At 38.2% G+C, this 23,591-nt stretch overlaps 1 protein-coding gene across 7 annotated transcripts in view; it reads left to right on the plus strand.

Annotated features, from left to right (window-relative positions):
* WDR17 (WD repeat domain 17) overlaps positions 1 to 23,591 on the plus strand; it is a 107,157-nt gene that overhangs the window by 48,306 nt on the left and 35,260 nt on the right. For all 7 annotated transcript variants that reach the window (XM_034771139.1, XM_034771137.1, XM_034771138.1 and 4 more), the window contains 10 exons: positions 532 to 660; positions 2,308 to 2,491; positions 4,695 to 4,925; positions 11,675 to 11,926; positions 12,547 to 12,669; positions 14,278 to 14,465; positions 17,175 to 17,343; positions 19,285 to 19,376; positions 20,684 to 20,766; positions 22,015 to 22,101. In XM_034771139.1, the coding sequence (XP_034627030.1) occupies positions 538 to 660; positions 2,308 to 2,491; positions 4,695 to 4,925; positions 11,675 to 11,926; positions 12,547 to 12,669; positions 14,278 to 14,465; positions 17,175 to 17,343; positions 19,285 to 19,376; positions 20,684 to 20,766; positions 22,015 to 22,101 (1,532 nt within the window). In that variant the 5' untranslated portion in view covers positions 532 to 537. The remainder of the gene's footprint in view (positions 1 to 531; positions 661 to 2,307; positions 2,492 to 4,694; positions 4,926 to 11,674; positions 11,927 to 12,546; positions 12,670 to 14,277; positions 14,466 to 17,174; positions 17,344 to 19,284; positions 19,377 to 20,683; positions 20,767 to 22,014; positions 22,102 to 23,591) is intronic.

Consider the following 23,591-nt stretch of genomic DNA (forward strand, 5'->3'; position numbering starts at 1 on the left):
GTAGATGTAGACTACTGAGAAGATACAAAAAATTACTTTTTCAAAAGGGAAAGAGTAGGAATTAAATAATTAGCCCATAATGGTTTAAAAATTTAAGAAAAAAATTCATGAAAAAATACGTTGCTTAATTTGTTTTACATTGAGATGTTTGGCACATGATGTATTTTACCCACACTTTTGTGGGGAATTAGATTTAAGAATAGAAAATGTTGAATTTTACTACAAGAGATAACAAAAAGGAATACTGGGACAGATCCTCAGCTGTTCTAAATCAGCATAGCTCTATTGTCTTCAATTGTCTCTTCCTGCATGTATGTTTGCCAATGACCTTAAACCCCTTTCCTTGCATAGTATGAATATCTGCATGGTTTTATTCCTGGTATATTCATTGTATCTCAGAAAACGTATGGCCTTGATTTATAAAATTAAAGGATATATTTTTAAACATACTGTTGAACAAAAGTGCATTGTTGGCTCATTGAAAAAGTGTCCTGTCTCTATTTCTCAGTTCCATAAATTTATTTTTTATAGGCAAAGATGTCACAGGTTAAGCAAGTGGGCCTTTTAGCTGCTGGATGTCAGCCTTGGAACAAAGATGTATGTGCTGCTAGTGGGGATAGATTTGCTTATTGTGCCACACTTGCTATTTATATTTACCAGGTAAGATTACTTTTTTCTCAATAGACTACTTACTTTAGAACATTGTTCTTTGCTTTCTACTTCACTTTCATCCCTTTCAAGAAACGTTCTTGTAGTTTTGAAATGCGATTATAGTCAGAAAAATGACTGTATAGAACTGGCATCTTTTTACTCAACAGATCTACTCCAAAACAATTAAAAAAAAATATTGTTACAATTTGTTACTCAGGTCAGCATTGCAGAGCCAGTGTAGATATGAGAAAGGGAGCAAGATTCCATGCTGGCTTGTGCATCACTTTCAGAATTGTGTAGCACTGATAAGGAAATGTCAGGATTAGATTAACTGCACGCTCTCCCTTAAATGGAACATAGTGGGGAAACAGGAAGTGGGCCCAGAGGGGTTCCTGGTATACTCTGATGAGACCAAGCTGGTGTGGGGTGTGTGCAAGCTGCATTTGTTTGTTTGTTTGTTTTTTATATTAACTTTAATAAACCCCCAGTTTTAAATCCATCTCTGGTTTGGGAGTGGAACAATTGTTCATAATAGGGTAAAACATCTCTGCAGCAAATAGAGTAAGTGAGGTGCATATTATAGAGCTCAAGTGAAGGGATAAACAGAAGCCTTGCCCGCTGCCTGTGGGCTGCAAAGTACTAACCATTGCTTATACTGTCAAAAAATGAGTATTAAAAATGGCATACAACATATAGTCAAAATTATAGTAGCCATTAATACAATATGTATCGTATTACATATGTAAAACAAAACCTTGTATACCGGAGCTTCTCCCTGGGTCATTTCCCCTTCTTTGCTGTACTAAACCAAAAAAGCCAGCCAAGGACACTGAATATACATGAAAGTAATATTAATAGTTTGACTTAAGGTGAAAAAATCAGAGTTAAATCTTTACTAAGTCTTTAATCAATCATGTTGTATTAAAATGAGACAAACATAGGTTGATCCATAAATTCTGGAGTTTCTGGATTTGAAGGGTTGGATACACATTAGTGGCACTAAATAAAGGTTCCTGGAGATTATGTTGATTGCTTGATATTGCAAACTCTTACTGATTTCATTCAAAGCAAGATGAGACCAACTGTATTTTACAAATCACTATATCATGAGTAAATGTTTTAGGTTGATTCAATAGCTTTCCATTAATTCCAGTGTCAAATTGTTATTTGTCTATGATTAGAGCAAGGTTCCAGGAATCATAAATTCTGTTCTCAGCTCTGCCACTGACTGGCTGTGTGATGTAGAGCAAATCTCTTTGTGCTCCAGTTTAGCCATCTGTAAAATAGGTATAATATCTGTAAAGTACTTTAAAATTCTGATATGAGCAGTGCTATAGAAGTGAAATAAAAGAAGTTACTATATGAAACACATGGAAGTAATTTTTTAGGAGGGAGGGGAGGGGCTTAACTGAATATTGACACATTTTCCCTGCAATTAAAATTTATATGGACCTAGCTTATTAAAGTTGCAAGTACTTGGACTTGTTAAATGCAGTGGAAATCAGATTGTAGTCTTTTAAGTATGGTAAGCTTCATATTCTTGTCCATTAGTGACTTGAGCTGATACACTATCCAACTTAGCAATATATGCCATAGATACTAAGTGAGTTTACTGAAATTTGAGTATCTAAAATAAATTTGTTTTTTTTTTTTTAGTTGGATCACCGATATAATGAATTCAAACTCCGGGCAATTATGTCTGAGCATAAAAAGACAATCACAGCAATATCTTGGTGTCCCCACAACCCTGACATGTTTGCAAGTGCCAGTGCAGATAATTTAGTGATCATTTGGAATGTGGCTGAACAAAAAGCTGTTGCAAAACTGGACAGTACAAAAGGTATCGGAGACACAGGTTTATTTCTTATAGCTCTTCATCTTTGAAATAGCAGAAATACTCGCAATGTACTAAATGTTGAATGATTGGTAGAGAACGTTTTAGAAGTTGAACAGTTATAGATGGAGCACAAAATTCTTTAGCCTCACTTCTACTGTAGTTCATTGTAGAATATGATAAAACACAGTGTTTTTGTACATTGTTCTGAACTGTAGTAATTGCTGAAAAACTGAATTTTTCAACTCTTCTTACAGCCTTTCAAAATGCCTTGTACTCAGGGCAAGTTTATTTGTTTGTTTTTTATTGGCAAGTAAAATAGTATCAATTATCATCAGTCATCATAGTGAAATGTAGGCAATTACGATTTATGATTTGGATATGAATTTTCATGACAGTTTTGCAAGGCTGAACACAAATAAAACCTGGTCTACAACAAAGACTGCTGTTCAGATAAGGCCATTTACTAATAATGATCACACTTAAATTCTAAAATATAGTTTTTGGTTCATTTTAGATAAACATCCTAATGTGCAGCTAGCTCTTCTCAAAAGTATGAAACTGTTGATCCAACCCTATTGTCTTCCAATGAGTTTTCCAACAGGCTGAGTGTAATAACTTCCTCTGCAACAAGCCTGAGTTCCTTCCCTGCAAGCAGCTAGTGCACCCCAGGTGCTTTCCTGCAGTCAGTTTCTTCAACATGTGTCCTCTTCAATCCTGTACCTTTTCAAGTTCTGTTAGGTTCAGAAGGTCTGGGAGCCTCTCTTGGGCTTCTCAAACTTTCTGGTGCTCTGAGGCTTCCCATTTTGTTATTTTCTAGAGTATATGGCATGTCTTTGAAAACCTTACGTGCTGTGAGATCTAAAGGTCACATGAAAGCACAAATAGTGGGCAAGGAAATCTGAATTGATTCAGCCCTGATAAAAACTTTACTTTTGCTCAGGATATGGGTTAAAATCAGTACTGGTATTTATTTTTTAAGAACCAGTTGATCAATCCTAAATAATTACCGGAGTCCATGATTGAATTTGAAGGAGATAGTTTTCATATCCCATTTATGTACCTCCTATGTTGCTCACTGCTTTTATTTTCAGAATAAACTGTTTGTGTTAAAACCCCTTATTAACTTTACATTTGTAGCATATCCGATATCTCTGATGGTACTAGTACAAAAAAGTACCTAAATAAAATGTGCATGGGAGGCTTGGGGAAATATATATTATTGAGATTGTTCTTTGATCACACCTTGCAATCTAATTTTTATGATTGTGGAGTATTGCAGTGTGGGAAATGCTGAGGTCACACTTACAACTTGGATACTTGAAATTAGGTGCCTGTGTCCATATCTAAGCACCTAAATAAAAGTGATCTGATTTTCAGAAGTGCTAAGCACCTGTAGCTCCCACTGATTACAAAACTTTAAAGTTCCGGTGCAGTTATCTGCTCCTGTAGTCTTAGACCAGGTGTACACTACCACTTATTTCAGTGTGAATAAGCCACTCCCCTGAGCGACATAAGTTACACTGGCCTAAGTGCTGGTGTGAACAGCGTTATGTCATCAGGAGAGCTTCTCCCGCCAACATAGATACTGCTTTTTGTGGAGGTAGATTTATTATGCCGATGGGAGAGCTCTCCCCTGTCAGCATAGAGCATCTTCACCAGATTCACTACAGGGGGCGGAGTTGCATCGGTGTAGCTGTGCCGATATAGCGCTTCTAGTGTAGATTAGCCCACTATGGTTAGACTTCCTGGGTTTTTGCCAAAACGTAAATACATTTTGTAAAAGTTTGCAAGTGGTTTTGTTTTTTAACTGATTAATAACAGTTCATTACTCTTACTGTAAGGTAAGTATTTGTGTAAGGATGAACATATAGGAGCAGGCTGATCTTCAGTCATATGAATAACTCCCTTTGGCACTAGTAGAAGTTAAGCATGTGTACCACAGTATAGTCCGCTGCCATGTAATACATAAAATTTTCACTCTTTGAAAATGCGTAAGTAGAGTTTACTTTTATGCCATGCCAAGTACATACAATTGCATACGCTTAGACTGAAGTCTGTAAAATATGTTTAACGTATTACTTTACTAGTAATTTAAGATCTGTAGCTTTTCAAGACCGATGTCAGTAATGGGCTAAGAATATTTGATAGATAATAGCATTCTAAATTTCAAATGCTAGTTCTTACATTTTTTTTTTAAATGTTTCAGGGGTTCCTGCCTCACTTAGTTGGTGCTGGAATGCAGGTGATGCAGTTGCATTTGTTTCCCATAGAGGCCCATTGTATATTTGGACCATCTCAGGACCAGACAGTGGGGTAGCTGTACATAAAGAAGCACATAGTTTCTTGTCAGACATTTGTCTATTTAGATGGCATCCAAAGAAGAAAGGAAAAGTAGTATTTGGACACACTGATGGAAGTCTTTCTATTTTTCAACCAGGTGAAAATTTATTTGATAAAGTAATTATTGGCCACTATACAATTTTTGTTGTTATATTCTCTAGTTTAGATTTTATAGAAACTTTTATATAAAATTTGTTCAGAGTATAGTAGTGTTCCTACTCACTGCATATGACAAAAATACATCTGATTTAGCTCGAGAAAATTCAGAATCTTTTGTCTTTGTATTGAATCCTATTTGGTTATCAAATCAACACTGCATCTTTAAAATGTGTATAGTAAGCTGATTCTGAGGGTGTGATAACAGCCCTCTTCTCCAAACTTTTGATCTGCCACTATACTGATGTTTGCCAGGAACTACTGATCTCCTAATTTTATTTGTTTGGATTGTTATTTATTGAATGTTCTAATTGTTGAATGTTCAATCCTCTACCCTTATTTTTTTTTTTTTTTTTTGGTAAACAAATCAGCAATTGTGAACCCAGATCTAAGATTCTGTCTCCTATTAAAGCATATTAGGGAAAAGAACTGTCTTTTTAATTTATCTGTAATGCACCTAGCACATTTTAGTATGCTTTATAAATAGCACAGTGTTGTATTAAATGCACATTCCTTGAAGGAGTATGTGAAGTTTTCCTTTGGAGCTAAGTAGTTAATTCTCTTTTTCATACGTGCCTCACTGCTTGGTGAGGAAAGATGACCCTCGGTGATGACCATTCTTGTGTCCCAGGGTATGTATTTTTTTTCTTGCTCTGACAACTGACTTTGAATATTAGGGGAGGAAGAATCTCCTCTAAACCAGATGTGAGTTTTTGGACAATGCTAAAAACCATGTTAGAATTCTTGTATTTCTCCTTCTGCTGCTCTTTGTACCAAATTAGCACTTCCAAAGGCTATACTTTTTCTGACTATGCATTACTTCCAGTAGTGCTGTCTCAGCCTAATGGAAAGCATCAGTAAAAAGAAAATATATGATTTACTCTTGGGCCATGTACACACATGTAGGTTTGGCCAAAATGATTTGAAGGCGAAAATAGGAGTAATAGGTTTAGGAATTAGATATTTCAAGAGTGTAAGAAACTTGCAAAGGTAAGTAGAACTCTGGCTAACATGGCGAACAATAATGTGAGTTTTTAACCACTTGATGTCAGCATTATTCATTACTCTTGGGAAAATCTCAGCTCCCAGCAGCATAGAATTGACTTCAGATTAAACCAAGGGGAACAGTGGGGGGCAAAAAACCTAACTTGTTTCAAGACTGAGCTTGATAAGTTTATGGAGGGGATGGTACCAGGAGATTACTACAATGGCATGTGGCCCATCTGCGACTGCTAGTAGCAAAAATCCCCAGTGACTGGAAATGGGGCACTAGATCGGGAGGGCTCCGAGTTACTACAGAGAATTCTTTCCCAGCATATGGCTGATGGGTCTTGCCGGGATGCTCAGGGTTCAACAAGTTGCCATATTCCTTCCATTAGGAAGGAATTTTCAGCCAGGTCAGATTGGCAGAGACCCTGGGGGGGGGAGGGTTCGCCTTCCTTTGCAGCATGGGTCACTTACTGGCTTAAACTAGAGTAAATGATAGATTCTTTCTAACTTGATGTCTTTAAATCATTATTTGAGGACTACAGTATCTCAGCCACAGGTGATGGGGCTATTACAAGAGGGGATAGCTGAAGTTCTGTGTCCTGCAATGTGCAGGTCAGACTAGATGGTCCCTTCTGGCCTTAAAGTCTATGAGTGTAAACACAGAGGTATAGCCTACAGTTTTCTGATTAGGATTGTTTTGGTTTGAGTGAGATCATTATTACAACTTGGACTCATTCACTGGAGCCTTGTTCTATAGAATAAAATCTAGCAATTTTACATCACTCTGCTATGACTAAAATATAAATTCCACACTTTTGCATTCAAGCAGAGAATATAATTAGTTGACGTCTTGGTCCCTGCAAACAGTTTAGCATGTGACTAACTTTACTTACTTGAATAGTCCCATTATAGCAAATAGGACTACTCACAAGAGAAAAGTTAGGCTGTGCATAAGTGGATCAGACCCTAAATCAGAAGGTAAATACCAAATAGTTGCTAGAAAACCCTTATTAAGACAGTCTGAGCCAGAAGATAGTTTAGCTCTCACTGAGGATTGCTCTGATTTGAGAAAATTTGCTTACAATAATAAATCTGAATATTTAAATTCACAGGATTTCTTGGATTTGCAACTGTGATGGCTACCATTGTATTACCATTATGACTTTGAAAAGAGAGAAATGGTTTTGTTTATTTGTTCTCTAAAAATGTAGCATAGAGCCAATAGCTGATTTTTACCCTTCTATTGATGCCACAAAGACAGCCTACCCCAGGTCAACACCACACTGATCTACAGACCCAGGCCCTTCCTGTACATGGTGGAATAGCTATAAATAGTTTTCAAAATGGACAAATTTATGATTCGTCCATCTCAAAAAGAGAGAGACTCGACCAAGCTCACCATCTACTTCAGAAGATAATACAAAACATAATAAGGTTATATACAAGAATAATCCATGAGATCTTAGAACTCTCAAAATAGCTCAATTGAAATTAATTTTCCTAAAATAAATATTGGAGGTGTGCTGAGTTGTTTTAATGAAAAGTGGTGCATGAGCTGATTGCAGAGGCAATGCATAACTGTTGATGGGGGGGAGGGGACATAATTTAAAGGTTCTGGGAGGGTACGTGACCACCCCACAGAGATTTTCAAACTGTGGGGCATACCCCCGGGGGTCGGAGCAGAGGGACATTGTGGGGAGCAAGTGGTGACGCCAGGTGGCTCAGGCCAGCCCTGTGCACTGAGGCTTGAGGAAAGCACCACCTCCACCCCCTGAGTCATCTCAGCAGGCCACCCAGTCTGGATTTGAGGGTGAAACCAAAAAATCAGGGAGGGGGCATGTTACCCAGCGTGCTTCCCCACATGTCACCTCTGCATGTTTGGAATATTCTGTTAAAACTGATAAGTCCATTTTGTTTTCCTTGGTGGGTGTATGCACACCCTACCAATGCTGGTGGAATGGGAACTGATATGGTTTTATCAAATCTGGATTCTGCAATTGGAAAAACGCACTTTATCAAGGCAAAGGTTTAATCAAACATGACAAATGCTTAGTCCACTTGAATACAATGGCTGATGGGATTGCAACAAGGACAAGAGAAGCTACAGGTAATTTTTTGATATTTCTACATTTCAAATTTATATTTTCATGTCATTCTGCTGAGATTCACAAATCAAGTAGTGTCAAATCACGGATCAAGACCCAAGTCCTGCACAAAATCATACATATACCTCCACATCCTTGACGTATCCTAAAGCCTACTCTTTAGCACCTATAAACTTTAAATCCCTTATCTTGAGGAAAACTCCAAAACTTGATGTGGTAGATCCAGCATACAAACAAATTACTATTTTTATGATTTCAGTTTATTAATTTGCTCAATATCATTAATGATTTATGAATTTGATATTTATTTTATCATAACTTCCTTTTTCAGATGCCACAATTGCTGCTTTGGTGTCATCCTCACAAATTGAAAGAAACAGATACAGTTTAAAACCTTCACAAAAATTAATCAGTTTGCTGTGATAAATGAGTTGCCTCTGAGGGATCAAGATATAATAAACATCAAGGACATAGATCTTACTTTGAACAACTCATCAGGAATTTTCATCAACCTACTTAAGTTTACTGTAGGACAAGATCCAAAATTCAAAGATGCTCTGAAAACCATTCCAAAAAATGCAAAGTACACTTCTGCTGAAATTCAGAATGAAATAACTGATATAATGAAGATTGTTTTGAAAGATATTGTTGAAGCTATTCAGAAAAAATAGTAATGTTAAGTTCTTCTGCCTGAACTGTGATACTACAAAGGCTGCTGTGAATGTAGGAAACGTGTCCACTGTTTTACACTACTATGTTGATTTCAAAGCCAAAAAGAGACTTATTGGAGTGGCCCAATAGCATGGCCTCACTGCTGAAGATGTTACACAACAGATTTTGAAAGACCTCCATGAGCTGTCTTGACCCTCAAAATACTTTATTCTTGCTTTGATGATGTCAAAGTGCAAAGGAAGTGTTTACAAATCCTTTTACAAGAGAGATTAAACAAGCAAATACACACACTGCTTGAATAACCAACTACATCTGGTGGTCTCTTGTGTCTGACAGGAACTCAGCAGTGGCAGGTTTGTTCTCAAATTGTAATTTTCTATACAGTATTTTTCGCAGGCATGAAATGAGTGTTCTGTATAAAGGCTAGCAGCTGCAAAAACTCATAGAAACAAGATGGACTGGTCACCTGAAAACCCCAGAAATAATTAATAGTAATTTGGAAGAGATTCAGAGTATTCGTCAGACTTTCTGAATGAATATAGTGCAAGAGGGATGTTGGAAGTTGCACAATCACTCATTCTTGTTCTTAGTTGAGGTTATGAGAATGGTTTTGAAAGTTTTTGCTTGTGTGAACAATTAGTTTCAGAAGGAAGTAATGCACCCTGCTAAAGGAGTTTAATTGATTACTATTGCTTGTGAAGAACTTCAACAAAAGAGAGAGATGTTTGAAGACTTTTTCCCAGACATTCGATCCAAGTACCGTGTTGTGAAAGATGTGTGTGATGAAGCATCAACATTAAGATGTGCCACCAAAAGAGCCATGGTATTGGCCCCAAAATTTCAAGATTCCATGGTCACTGAATACTTACCAGAATTTCAAAGTGTAAATGAGCATCAAAGGTCCCAAATTTGTCAAAAATCGATTGATGAAACCAGTGGTGAATTGCAAAGGAGATTTTATTAGAAGAATTCCGAGTTATACAAAAGCTTTCCAGCAATCTATTTCACCAGCTCTCCAGATGTCTTGAAATTGGAATCACCGAGTGTTTTGATTGACTTGCTTGGATTAGATACTGAGAAGGTGACAGTTGAAATGGCTGTATTTAAACCACTGATAGAAGAGAGAAATTGCAAGGGATTTTAAGAAGTTCTAGGTGCTGCCAATGAATTAAAGGAGGCTTTCCCGTCTATTTTTGAAATGTCTATAGTGGTCTTGAGAATTCTGTATTTGAATTGAATTGTCTATAGTGATCTTGAGTTTGTGAGAATTCCTTTTCTTGTTTGAAAAGAATTTTATCACACCCAGGGCAGAGCACCACCCATGACAGAAAGAGAAACCTAATTCTCCTGTTGTAGGAAAGTGATTTGACTGAAGAACTGAACCTGAATGCCTTTGTGGAAGAATTTAGATGCCATTATCCAAGGAGATTTCAACTTTAGTTTCATGAACAATCTTTGTTACACCCCACTTTCATGTTAAGATCTATACTTTTATATTTCTGAATCTTTGAGTGTTGGAATATTTGTTATACTGAACAATCATATAAATATGTATCTTATTTTTCCTTATTTCATAACAATAAAGTAAAAGAAAAATAAGCCTCTGACTGAGACTATGGTTTTCGCTAAGTACATGAACTTTTGAAGGCAAGCACAACAGCATCTCTTGTCATGCAGTCCTCTACCCCATGTCAATGTGCTAGCTATGGGCCTGAGACAAACTAACAGAAATGTATATCAATTATGCTCCTATTCACTGTTATCCAGTCTGATGTGTATTACTTGCCCCAACAGCAGCAGCAACAGGTGGTGTTTAATTCTACCATACCATAAGTACCATACACCTGTAAGCAAACACACCTACCAAATTATAGTGTGAATTATTTTAATACTCAAAGAAAAATGTTCCCCAGTGAACAGACTTTTTGATTCAGTTTTTTAATGCTAACTGAAGTAGTTTTTGTTTCTGTTCTACGTCAGTGATTAAATGAAATCCAGCAGAGGGATAACAGATAGCTTTTAGTATTTGTCAAAATGTGACAAATTAATGGCATTCCTAGTTGTCAAAATTCAAAAGTAGATAAAAGCTGAATAAATTTAGAGATAATTAATGAATTCATTGTTTCTAGGGAAGTAGCACAGCATGTTCATTTATTTATTTTGAATAGAATACCATCTCTTTAAAAAACAAAGATTTGTGTTATCTGTGAGTGGGATTGTTTTTTGTAATATCAAAAATCAGTGCTAGCTTTCCATAATATTGGATAATGATGATCATAACACAAGTTACTGGGCTCACTGCTGGGGTAGCTGAGTGATATTTAATGTGCTGATATATACTGGATGTCAGTCTCGATGATGTAAGGGTCCCTTGTGGTATCATACTCAGACTCTATTTGTTATTTATCCACTCCTGAATTTGAACAAATGATGTAACAAAAACAATTGTCCATTTACATTTGAAAAAATAAGTTATTACATTGATTACTCTGACTCATTATCACTGTCTTCCTCTTGGTTTATATCACTCTTCTTTTCTTTGCTCATATTTTATTTTGTTTGTGCAGATGTATTTACCTAAAACCAGCTTGCATCTGGGGCCTGATGCTGCGAACCCATGAATAAGGGTTTGCAGGATCTAAACCTGTAAACATGAACAACCATTTTCACTCTATTTTTTCTATTAAGATAAAAAGGAAGCAGTGGAAATGTCTGCTGGAGTCAGACCTTTGTTAGTAAGTGCAGCAGAGGATGAGCTTTGCTGGCTTCACTAGTACAGCCTGTGGAAGAAGCTACAGAGTGTGTTGGGGGGAAATACCGATTGTTTGCCAGCCTAAGCAGACATAACAAAACTTCATAAATCACTGTAATTGATACACATTATATCTAATTTAAGGTGGTCTGTTTCCTTTTGCTTTTAAAGGTTCTAAGAGTCAGAAACATGTCCTAAGACCAGAGTCTCTTGAAGGGACAGATGAGGAGGATCCAGTGACAGCCCTGGAATGGGACCCTCTGTCGACTGACTATCTTCTTGTTGCTAATTTACATAATGGCATTCGACTAGTTGATTCTGAGTCTCTCTGCTGTATCACAGCATTTAATTTTCCTAGTGCAGCAGCATCAGTTCAGTGCTTAGCCTGGGTTCCTAGTGCTCCTGGAATGTTTATTACTGGAGGTAATCTTTTCTTATTGTTGATAGTTTATTGAATGGTTGTAAATACAGCATTGAATCTCCAAAATAGGTACTGTACTTCATGTTTAATCTTTTCTATACCTTTGACTTTAATATCAATAGAAACAGAAATATTTTAACGTATTCTAGAAAAAATGAATGCATAAAACAGATGCAAACAGTTTTGCCATGAGTTTATCAGCATGGATTACAATGGGCTGGGGGATGGGCATAAGCAAGCAAGCCATTCCCCACTCCCCCACTTCCATTTCTGTTGTTTTTGGAGCTCTCTTGTTCCAATCCTTTCTCTTTTCTGAACCAGAGAGCGAAGGGGAAATTGTGGTTGAATTGTGGGAGAATTGTTGGAGTAGTAGAGAGAGAGGAAGGGTGAATGAGAGAATATTTTATGCTGTTGTTGATAGGTTTACCCACTGTACTCGAAGAATGAACATCTGTAATTTAAAGTAACATTATTGTGAAGATGTAAAAGCCTGCTTGTAACATTATTTTAAGATTATACATTTAATTCAATGTTTCACTTTTTGATTAATTTGGTGCTTAAATTATGTATATTGTTTATGTAGAAAAAACATTAATAAATGGAGCTTTTTTTTAAATCTCAGATTCTCAGGTTGGAGTGTTACGTATTTGGAATGTTTCACGCACAACACCTATAGATAATTTTAAATTGAAGAAAACAGGGTTCCATGGTTTACATGTGCTCAATTCTCCTCCAAAGAAAAAGTGTAAGTATATATTTTATTTTTGTAATTCAGTGCAGTGGTTGCAAGTTTTTGACCCCAATGCATTTTTGGGCGGACTAAGTGCTATCAGATCAAACCTTTTGTTAAGTTCTTCCTTATTAGGCCGTCCCTCATGTAGGAATACTACAGTCTTGCTCCCAACCCCAGTGAAGTACCATATACATTCTCTTTTTATAACAGATACCTCATAACAATATGCAAAGCTTGTAGCCCCTTAGAATAGCTTTACACAGTAAACAAGGTAAGGCAAGCTTGGTGAGATAATATCTTTTATTGGACCAATTTCTGTTACTGAGAGCGACAAGCATTTGAGCTTATACAGAGATCTTTGTCTGGTCACACGTGACGCTGTCTGGAAGCTTCAAATCTTGTCACTCACACCAACAGATGTTGGTCTAATAATAGATACCTCACCCACCTTGTCTGTCTAATAACCTGGGACCAACCTGGGTACAACAACACTGCATACATGTAAAGATGTGTAATGCAAGTTGTGTATTGATTCCAGTTCTCTAGGCCTTAATAGTTTAATAGTATAAAAATCAGAAAAGACATTTTGTTGACCACATAATCTCTTACCATGAAAAAGAGAGACTGAAAGGGAAGGTTACCTATTAGCATATCATCCACTTTCTCACTTTTATTCTATGAATTCTTCAAACTTGCTAGAACACATTTTTGCACTCTTTCACCAGCTTAGAGACAGTATTTTGAGAATGTTGCATCAAATTTAAGCTTCGTACCTCCACCTTCAAAGCTGCATATACTTATCCTCCCTTATTCAGCACACATTGTTCCTGTCCCCTCCACACTGCCGACTTTCCCACTCTCATCTGCCTATTTATCAACTTGTCCCATATTCATCTCCCTGTCTTTTTCTATGCAACCTCTATGCATTGTACAGCTTCCAAGTTACCAAGGCCTAGATCCATATTTAAGTTCCTTTTAGAGACCCACTTCTGCCCTACTACAGATAATGAATCTAGTTATCTTGTTGTTCCTGGTTCCTCTAACCTCTTTCTACCTGTTTGTTTTTCCTTAGACTATGAACTTCATTCAGGAAGGGGACCATCCCTTCTTGAATGTCTGTAGAGCACTTAGCACATCTTGGGCATTTCCAAAAACAAATAATAAAGATGATAATATTGGTCTTATTTAACTTCTGTTCTTCTGTTTTACGTCAGCCACCATTTTTCTACTACCAGTATCAATTCCTTTCACTTTTGTTACTGTTAGCTTGATATTTTGAGGGACACTATCAACTTGAATTTTTTGAAGAAGACTAATTTTCAAAAATTGTGGATTCTGACACAGCACCCTTTAAATGGTATAACCTGTGATTTTTTAAAAGTTTCTTGAATATTTTTCTAAGGGATTTCTCTGCTCCCCTGTTGATGCTTAGAAGGATTTATTGGGAGACACACAATATCAGATACGCTCAGGCCCACCCTCTCACCATGGAAACCTTCCTCCTTGTCAGCATCAAATAGGCAAATGAATTTTACAAGCCCTGACGTGAAGTGATGTAACTGCTGCTTGTTTTTAAATATGAACAAAAATATGTTAATATGTTTATATGTTTTTATTAAGCACTTTCATCACATTCTCCTACTAAAAATCATCATACATCATCTACCAGTGAGGCCGTTCCACCCCCAACTCTAACCCAAAACCAAGCATTCTCTCTTCCTCCTGGCCATGCTGTCTGCTGTTTTATGGATGGTGGAGTGGGACTTTATGACATGGGAGCCAAGAAATGGGATTTCCTTAGAGATTTGGTATGTCTCCTTTCCCTGTCCAATGTTTTGAATGAAATAATAATTAACATATATACAGCATTTTTATGCACAATAATCAAGGACTGAGCATAGAGCCTACAGTGTAGTGTGCAGGCAAATCAGATTCATAAATAAAAAGGGGCTGAAGATTTAGAAACTTTATATAACAGCTCTAGAATGTTGAACTTAATTCTTCACTACAAAGGAAGACTGCCAAATAATGTAGGACCCAAATTTGAACTACTGTAAAACTAATATTATTTAGTGAGAGAGATATTTCATATTTTAAATATCAGTTTAACTCTTCCCATCTCCCCTCCTCTCCCACCTCACCAAAAAAAAAAAAAAAAAAGTATTACTCTTTCAATAATGGATGAAGAGAAGGAGTATAATAGTTGTGTGACCTTTTTTATGCTGCATGTCAATTATCCAGCCAGCACATGCAGAAAACAGTGCCGATGAGTTCACTGATGATGCTTTTAATAAACATGTAGGTAAAAAATGCAGTGTCATGTTGGATTAAAGTAAAAAACTAAGAAGGAGTATTGAGGAAAAAACAATCTACTCAACTGAAAAACCCTAAGCAAAGCAGGCAAATAAATATTGTTTTCAAACATCTCATAGTGTGATCCTGCAGTCCATATGCAAGCAAAGCATTAAGTGAAACCAGTGAGTTTTATCTGAATAAGCACTATGAGCAAGCCTATGAAAATGTCATAGAGAAATAGAAAGTAACACAAAAATGTAAAACTACTAACATTACTTCATAATGTCTTTTTTTCAATGATCAGGCAAGAATTAGATTTAGCAAAGCAGTTTCATGCAGCAAAATGTTGGGTTACACTGAGAGTGTGTTTGCACTGGGAAAATTCAGAAATGTAATTCTCTACTGATGCAGGTTCTTTGGTAGCAACCTTGGAAGCTGTAGGATAGATAAGGCACAGGCATTTTTACTACCAGGTCATCTAATCCTGGATTATGTTATGCCACTGGTGGAGAATTACACGTCTGGTGTATTAGAAGTAAACTGACATTAACTGTGTATACCTTAGCTCCTCCACCACTGGAGATATTCCAGGAGTTTGGTAGAACTCCACCACTTAGTGTTACTGATTTTGTTAAAAATGTTTTTAATGTTTATAAATGAAGAAAATGAAATATAGTTTATTAAACAAACACTTGTTTAAATATATGGATGCTTACTGTAAGTATGACGCCAGCATCCATCCAGGTCCATGAAAATGGAAGCAGAAATAGGAAACCAGGAAAGAAACTATTAGAACTCGATTTCATCTGCAAGCAGCCAGTTTGTTTATTTCCACTTTTATGAAAACAGACATTATGTCTGAAAACAAAATCAGGGTTTGAAAAGAATGCTTTAGAACTTTCTATTCTACTTGTGAAAAAATAAGTCCACTTTCGCAAGAGCAAAAGGTGGCCAGCCACTGAGAATTGTACCTTAGAACTTTCATGTCAGTTTCACATACTTGTTTTCCAAAAAGGGTCATTATTTCACCATAAGGTATAAAACAAACACATTTGGAATATAAGGTCTCACAGGAAAAATATAAGAAAATTGAATTTTGAAATAGAAATGACTTTGCATTTAGGTGCAGCCCAATTAATAACACTTCAGTCATAATGACTGACGCACGGAGCCAAATTGTGCTCATTTACACCTGTGCAACTCTACAGGGGGTTGGCAGTGTTAATTTCCCCAGAGTGTGCACAGGTGCTGCTTGGAGCAGAATTTGGCCTATGGCATATTCTATTTTGCTGGGGTTTTTTAATCCTTTGGGAGAAGAGAGAGAGGAGAGATCCAGATTCTTATTACACCTTTTACTATTAACTGATTAGCTGAAAAGTATGGCTCTGTTGGAGCATGTAGTTGGTTTGGTAGGTTTTATTTTAGTGTTGCATTCAAATGAAGGATCATTGCCTTTTTCCATTATATTTTTCTCTCACATAGTTTTCAGTTACTTAAAACTCAGCAATTCATTTGCTTTGTGGTAAGACTTCTAAAGAAAATATAATGGTGAAAATTGGTTAAGCATATTTTTTAAATCTAGAAATAAAAAAAGTGTTTGGCAATTTAAGGAATTAGCTCTCAACCTTTCAAGACCACTGTACCCCTTTCAGGAGTCTAATTTGTCTTGTGTACCCCAAGTTTCACCTCACTTAAAAACTACTTGCTTACAAAATCAGACGTAAAAATATAAAAGTGTCACAGAACACTATTACTGAGAAATTGCTCACTTTCTCATTTTTACCATAGAATTATAAAATAAATCAATTGGAATATAAATATTATACATACATTTCAGTGCATAGTATATGGAACAGTATGAACAAGTTATTGTCTGTATGAAATTTTAGTTTGTACTGATTTCACCAGTGCTTTTTATGTAGCTTGTTGTAAAACCAGGCAAATATTTAGATGAGTTGATGTACCCCCGGAAGACCTCTGTGTACCCATGGGGTACATGTACCTCAGGTTGAGAACCACTGGTTTAAGGCACTATGTAAATCTCTAAATTGCATGCTAAAATATTAATATAAAATGTTAATATAGATGTAAAGATGTTAGAGAACTACAGTAAAGAGTTAAAACTATAGAAAATAGGCTTAGTTTAGCAATTAAATCAATTGTGTTCATGTGAGAAAAATCTTTAATGTACTAGTATTAATTTTTTTATTCTGCCATTTTAGGGACATGTTGAAACCATCTTTGACTGTAAATTCAAACCCGATAACCCTGACCTTCTAGCTACAGCATCATTTGATGGGACAATAAAAGTTTGGGATATAAACACTTTAACAGCAGTCTACACCTCTCCTGGGAATGAGGGGGTCATTTATTCTCTTTCTTGGGCTCCAGGTAAGCGTATTTGATTTTAGGCATAAATATTATTATATGATTATTGAAATTTTCTGCACAAAATGCAGTTGATCTGATGAATTCAAGTAAACGCTCATGTAATTCTCAAGTTGGCAAGCTGGAATGTACACGCTCTTCTCTGGAGCTGTCCATCCCTAAGAAAAAATCCTTCCCTCTCCTCAGCAACTATTTGTAAAAGGCCCTTACTGCACCAGAACCAGGGCAGTTTTGCTTCACTGGAGTGGAGGCAGAATTTGAGAAACCCGTGCAAGGACTTTCTTCATGTATTCATTGTGGGTCTGAAGGGGAGAGGCTACCTACCAGCAACTGTTGATCTTAGTCATACTCTGGAAGATGTGTCCCCAAGCCCAACTAAGGGTGCTGTTCAGAGCTTCTAACTTAGGCAAAACTCCCATTGACTACAGTGTCAGTTTTGCCAAAGTGCTGAAAAGGGCCCTTTGGAGGAATCTTCCTCAAAATATCATGTCCACGTAGCTATGCCTGCTGCTGGAGAGTCTTCCGGGGGACAGGAGGATGAATTTTTCCCTATCCAATAGAGCAACAGCAGAGCTCTTCTGTAATTACAACAACAGCCTCAAATCTGCAGCAGTTACTGCTTAGGTCATGCCAACCACTCCTTCACCCTTACACAAATAAATGTGTTATTCTCTAAGGTGCCACAAGGACTCCTCATTGTTTTTGCTGATACAGACTAACACGGCTACCACTCTGAAACCTGTCACAAGGGTGACTGGAATCCCCCATTCTTTTCTTTATGCCCTGCATTAATAGTACTAAGAGAGATGTCATCATCAAATACAAATAACATACAACAGAAATGTATTTGTAATTTGATTTGTGGGAAATAAATAACTTTATCTGAAAGAGAAAATGTTGATCCCTTTCCACTTTTTGGCTTGCATCATCCACCAAATGCATTTGCTCCCACACATACAATATTTGCCAACATTTGGCATGGATTTGATCTGGGGAAAGAACTTTGAACATACTGATTTCTCTTTCCCCTCCTCCATAACTCCACCTACTTGAATATCTTTTCTGCTCCCCTGGGTCCCTCTCCAGATTTTCTCCTCTTAGCCCCTGAAGTATAATCCAAAATTCATTGTTTCTGCACCATATGGGTGTTTTCTATATGAGACGTGCCTGGTTAACAGCACCAGTTTCTGTTCTGGGATTGAGTCACAGTGGTGAGAAAGTGGAGTCTTGTGTTTCTGTGTCTTAGTCCCCATTGTAGAATGTATACAATAATGATTCCCTACATCATAGGAGTACTGTGAAGATGAATTCACAAATGAGTTTGAAGTACTCAGCTATTACAGTGATGGGGGCCTATAGGGATAGATAGTAGTGGAATCTGATGGTCCAAGACTGGAAGTAATTTAAAAAGAAAAGTGATTGCTCAAGTATCCTCACATCTGTCCTATGTGTGCCCAACTATGAGAGAGAGAGCACTTTTTCTGCTGTGTTCTGCTGTTCAGACAGGTTTAAAATGAAACTACATAATTTTCTGCAGATGCTTTGAGCTTTAAGCACTAGACATTGTGGGGCATTTATAGTTTCAAAGAAAGCCTGTGGACAACAAAGTGCTGTCAGGTGGTACATCTTGTCCCCTCTCTGCATTCAGAGCATGGGGTTGGGATGGGACTTCAGCTCATGTTTGCAACCAGTCAGTGTCTACCTTGCACAGCGGTGCCTAGAGTAGGAGGGTAGAACACATAAGGCTTTTGTTGGAACTGCTGCTTGTGAACTAGTGTCAAATCCCCTGCAAATTTTGGGCTCCGATTGTGAGGCTACATTCCTAATCTGCCGTTGCTATCATATGGTTATGTATTTCTTTAATTAAAATGGAAAATTATATATGTAAAAATAACACTGACATTGTACTCATTATAATGTGTGTCTAATGTCTGTTCCTCCAAGGGGATTTGAACTGCATAGCTGGTGCAACCTCCAGGAATGGTGGTTTTATCTGGGATGTCCCTAGAGGCAAAATGGTAACCCGGTTCAGTGAGGTGAGATGAGTTTATTTTGCTTGATTTCTTAAATGTAAGCTAGTGGCTCCCTCTAGTGCTGATGTAGATAAAGCTGGATCAGGGTTTGTATGTTTTAAAGAGGTATGTAACTTAACTTAAAAATATAGCCAAATTGATTACACCCAGTCTGAGCTCTGGAACAGGTACGACTCACTTCCTTAAGTTGGTTTTGTGACATGCTTGGATCCATCACTTCAATATCATTGCTTTACTAGTTGACTAACAGAAGATCCAAAAGCAAAGTGGAATATTTCCTCTCAAAAGCACACACATTCTATTCTATTCTACTCTATTCTATTAATCTTCAGACTCAAAAATATATCAAAATATAATGTAGCAGTGATTATTGCTACCAGATATAAAACTCGTTTAATTTATAGTCCTGAGGTCTCACTCCAGAATGACAGTGCTGCATTAGCAATGCACTGTTATTTAATTATTGATTTAGTCTTATAAAAATCTGTATTAAGTGCCCCTCTTATGGGCTTGCATTACCTGGAATCTTAGTGGTGGTCAGTACAGGTCCTGGAGCACTGATGTAATTTGCTCCTGGCATAAAGCTCTGTTTAATAAGCTGGTTGCACCATTTTGCACTAACTTCAGTTTTCAAGTGGTATCAATGTGTATCAGTGGTATCAATTGCCTTACAGCAATCTAATCTGGAGGTGACAAAGACATGGATAACTGTGGTAAACTCTGCATCAGAGAGAGAAAAAGGGCTTCTTCTCAGCAGTCACAGATGGAAAAATAAAGTTGACCACAGATGCCACTTGGGCATCCAGAAGCAGCCCAAGATCTAAAAACACGCCTAATGTGCACACCTGTGTTACAAGTTACCTTTCGTCAGTGAGTGGTGTTGATATATATTCCACCAACTTTTCTAGCTGCTTCACACAGCCCACTAACTTTCTCAACCTTGTCCAAGTTAAGTACCCAGCAGTCAGCTAACCCTCATCGAAGTTCATATAGATACGAAGTGCTTACTCTGCAGTTGAGACTCTCTGATCCTGTAGATGGTTCTGGACCAGGCCTGCCTGCAGCATAGTTTGGAGTATCTGGGGGTCACTGGAGTACAATAGCACTCCAGCCACACTCCCTTTTTCCTGGTCACATACCCTAAATGGCCCAACAAGGCTAGGGCCTCATTATTGTGTAAAAGTGCAGTGTATGTACTGTACTTAGGGAAATGGGGATGAATCCTACTAGCAAAACCACAGAGAAGTCAGTAATTAAGAGAAAAAGGGGTGAATTATTTCTTATTGATAGGTATTTTGCATTTTTTGAAGCATGGAAAGAATGGAATCTTCTGCATTGCCTGGAGTCATAAAGATTCCAAAAGAATAGCGACCTGCAGTGGCGATGGATTCTGGTGAGTGTCATGTTGAAAAATAATCTGCTATTTGGGCAGGTGAACTTTGATAGCACCATATTTTTAATGTTTAAGATCTTGGCATAAATAACCATTGGATGTGTTCTGCTTATATATATTAATATAAAGTTACATAGCACTACATCAACAGCAGACAACACAGTAGCAACATATGCATATATTATGCCATTTGCTAACAAAAATGCAGTATTGTTTCCTATTAGTGGTATGTGTGCTACTGCTTGCATTATGATCAGGCAGGCGTAGGTATGGAACTCTAGTTCCTGCTGTGTATACACTCTAGCTGTGGAGAGACAAAAGGAGGGGTGGCCAGGGAGTACATGAGAATGTTCAGGCACAGTGGAACCATTTACTTAATGTTTGTGGCAAAAGTTGGTTCATGTTACACTTGCCTAGGGAAGTCATGGAAGCTCCTTCACTGGAAGTTTTCAAAAAGAGGCTGGATAGCCATCTGTCTTGGATGGTTTAGACACAACAAATCCTGCATGTTGGTAGGGTGTTAGATTAGATGATCCTTGTGCAGGGGTGAAAGTAAGGCGGTACGGGCCGCAGGTACCAGCCCATACTGCTGACTTTAAAGCGCTGCTGCGACAGTGCTTTAAGGACCCCGCTTAAAGTGCTGCCATGGCAGCGCTTTAATGTTGTTGCCCCTTTTGCCACCCCCCTGGCTGTTAATGGGGGAGGCAAAAGGAGCAGCTGCCCCATGCCTGGCAATTTAAAAGAGTCCAGGGCTCTGGCCACGGCAGCAGCGGTCAGAGCCCCGGGCCCTTTAAATTCCCGCTGGAGCCCCAGGCAGTGCGGGGCCAGCAACGCGGATGGGCTTGCTGGGGGACGCTGACCCCCAGCCCCACCCCTTCTGCCTGAGGCCCTGCTCCTTCTGGGGGCAGGGGGCCCCCGGAGCTGACCCCCACACTGTTAAGAGTTTAATTTTACTTTCACCCCATCGTTGTGGTCCCTTCTAATCCTATGGTTCTGTGATTCTGTGCCTCTATGGAAAGGTATACTACCTCTAACCAGCCCTTGTATTTGGGGAAGCACAAGGACGATAACTGTGACCTTTGTGGGGGCTGCAAGGATGGAAAGGTTTTTGTTCTTCCTTCACTTGTGCACTTCTGCAATCTGACTCCTTATGTTGATTATAGGTGCACATAAAATCAGTTTTGACCTGGGTTGTCCTACTGAGTATGTTGTTTTTTTTTCTTATAACCATATTGTAATTGATTTCAGTATTATTCGAACCATTGATGGCAAAGTTCTTCACAAGTACAAACATCCAGCTGCAGTTTTTGGTTGTGATTGGAGCCAAAACAACAAGTGAGTAATAGTTAATTGAACTAATTACTAATAACATTTATAACTTAAATGAATGACAATAAAGATAATGCAAAGGTATTTTAAAATGTGATATCAGTGTATTGACCTAGTTTTATAAAGGCAGAGAGTCCTGGGACCATACTGTAAAAGGCCAATTTACTCTTCCTTATTTACAGACATTATTATTTAACATGAGCTGCACTGCCATCCTTGATGTGAAGTTCTGTCCTAATAATATGACTGTAAAAATATCATTAAACATCAATCTGGGCGCTGAGGATCACTTCAAATTCTTTTCCTTATGCAGCGTCACCAGTAATACAAAAGCTGCAGGCCAAATATTCTGCCCTCATTGAAGGCAGTGGGGATGATACAGGTGTAAAGGACAGTGTTTGGCCTGTAGATCTTGTGTTACTGGTGATGATGTATGAGAAGAAAAGAACTCCACTTCGCTCTGAGTGAATCTGCAGGGCTAGGTGCATGGAAGTCAGTGAGAGACCCAATGCCATATTTATGAGTCATTTTTCAGAGTAGAACTGCACTGTAAGTCTAATTTTGGGTGCGACGGAAGGCAGAGGGGGACAGGGACCAGTGGCTTGGCTTCCAGAAGAGGAGAGTCTTCAAGGCTGTGAGGGTTTTTTTTCTTTGGAAAAGCTCACATTAACCATTTGATCGTGCTTCATAGGAAAAACAGTATGCTGACATATGCAGGGGCGGCTCCAGGCACCAGTGCAGCAAGCGCGTGCCTGGGGCGGGAAGCCGCGGGGGGGCGGCCTGCCAGTAGCTGTGAGGGCAGCAGGCAGGCGGCTTTCAGCGGTGCGCCTGCGGGAGGTCCGCCGGTCCCTCGGCTTCGGTGGGAATTCGGCAGCAGGGACACAGATGGTGCGGCACCGACGGACCTCCCGCAGACATACTGCCGAATCCGCGTGCCCAGCGGACCACCCGCAGGCGCGCCGCCGAAAGCCGCCTGCCTGCCGTGCCTGGGGCAGCAAAAAACATAGAGCCGCCCCTGGACATATGGAATCATATGCCACTGAAGCTTAGCAGATTTGGCTTCTTCTCCTGGCTGAAAAAAAAAAGTATTATGATCAGGCAGGCCTAGTTCCCGCTGCGTATACACTCTAGCTGTGGAGAGACAAAAGGAGGTGTGGCCAGGGAGTACATGAGAATGTTCAAGCACAGTGGAATCACTTACTTACTTACTTACTTACTTATTTAAAATTTACATCATGTATTTTCATATGCTTAATTTTAAAATAAAACCTTAATTGATGTCCCACTTGTGAGCAAATAGTTTAGAAATGGGTCATCTTAGTATTTAACATCCATGAATTAGAACAATTGTACTTCTAGACAGGAGAGTTCCAGTTCTTCAAACTAAATTAATAAACGTTCAACAGGTTTCCCATTTGAAGTAATCAGAAAGAATGTGAGGAATAAATGGGAAGCCTTGATGGTATGTCTACACAGCAGCTGGAGGGATGCGTCCC

Source organism: Trachemys scripta, chromosome 5 (assembly GCF_013100865.1).
Source record: "Trachemys scripta elegans isolate TJP31775 chromosome 5, CAS_Tse_1.0, whole genome shotgun sequence".
Classification (NCBI taxonomy): domain Eukaryota; kingdom Metazoa; phylum Chordata; order Testudines; family Emydidae; genus Trachemys; species Trachemys scripta.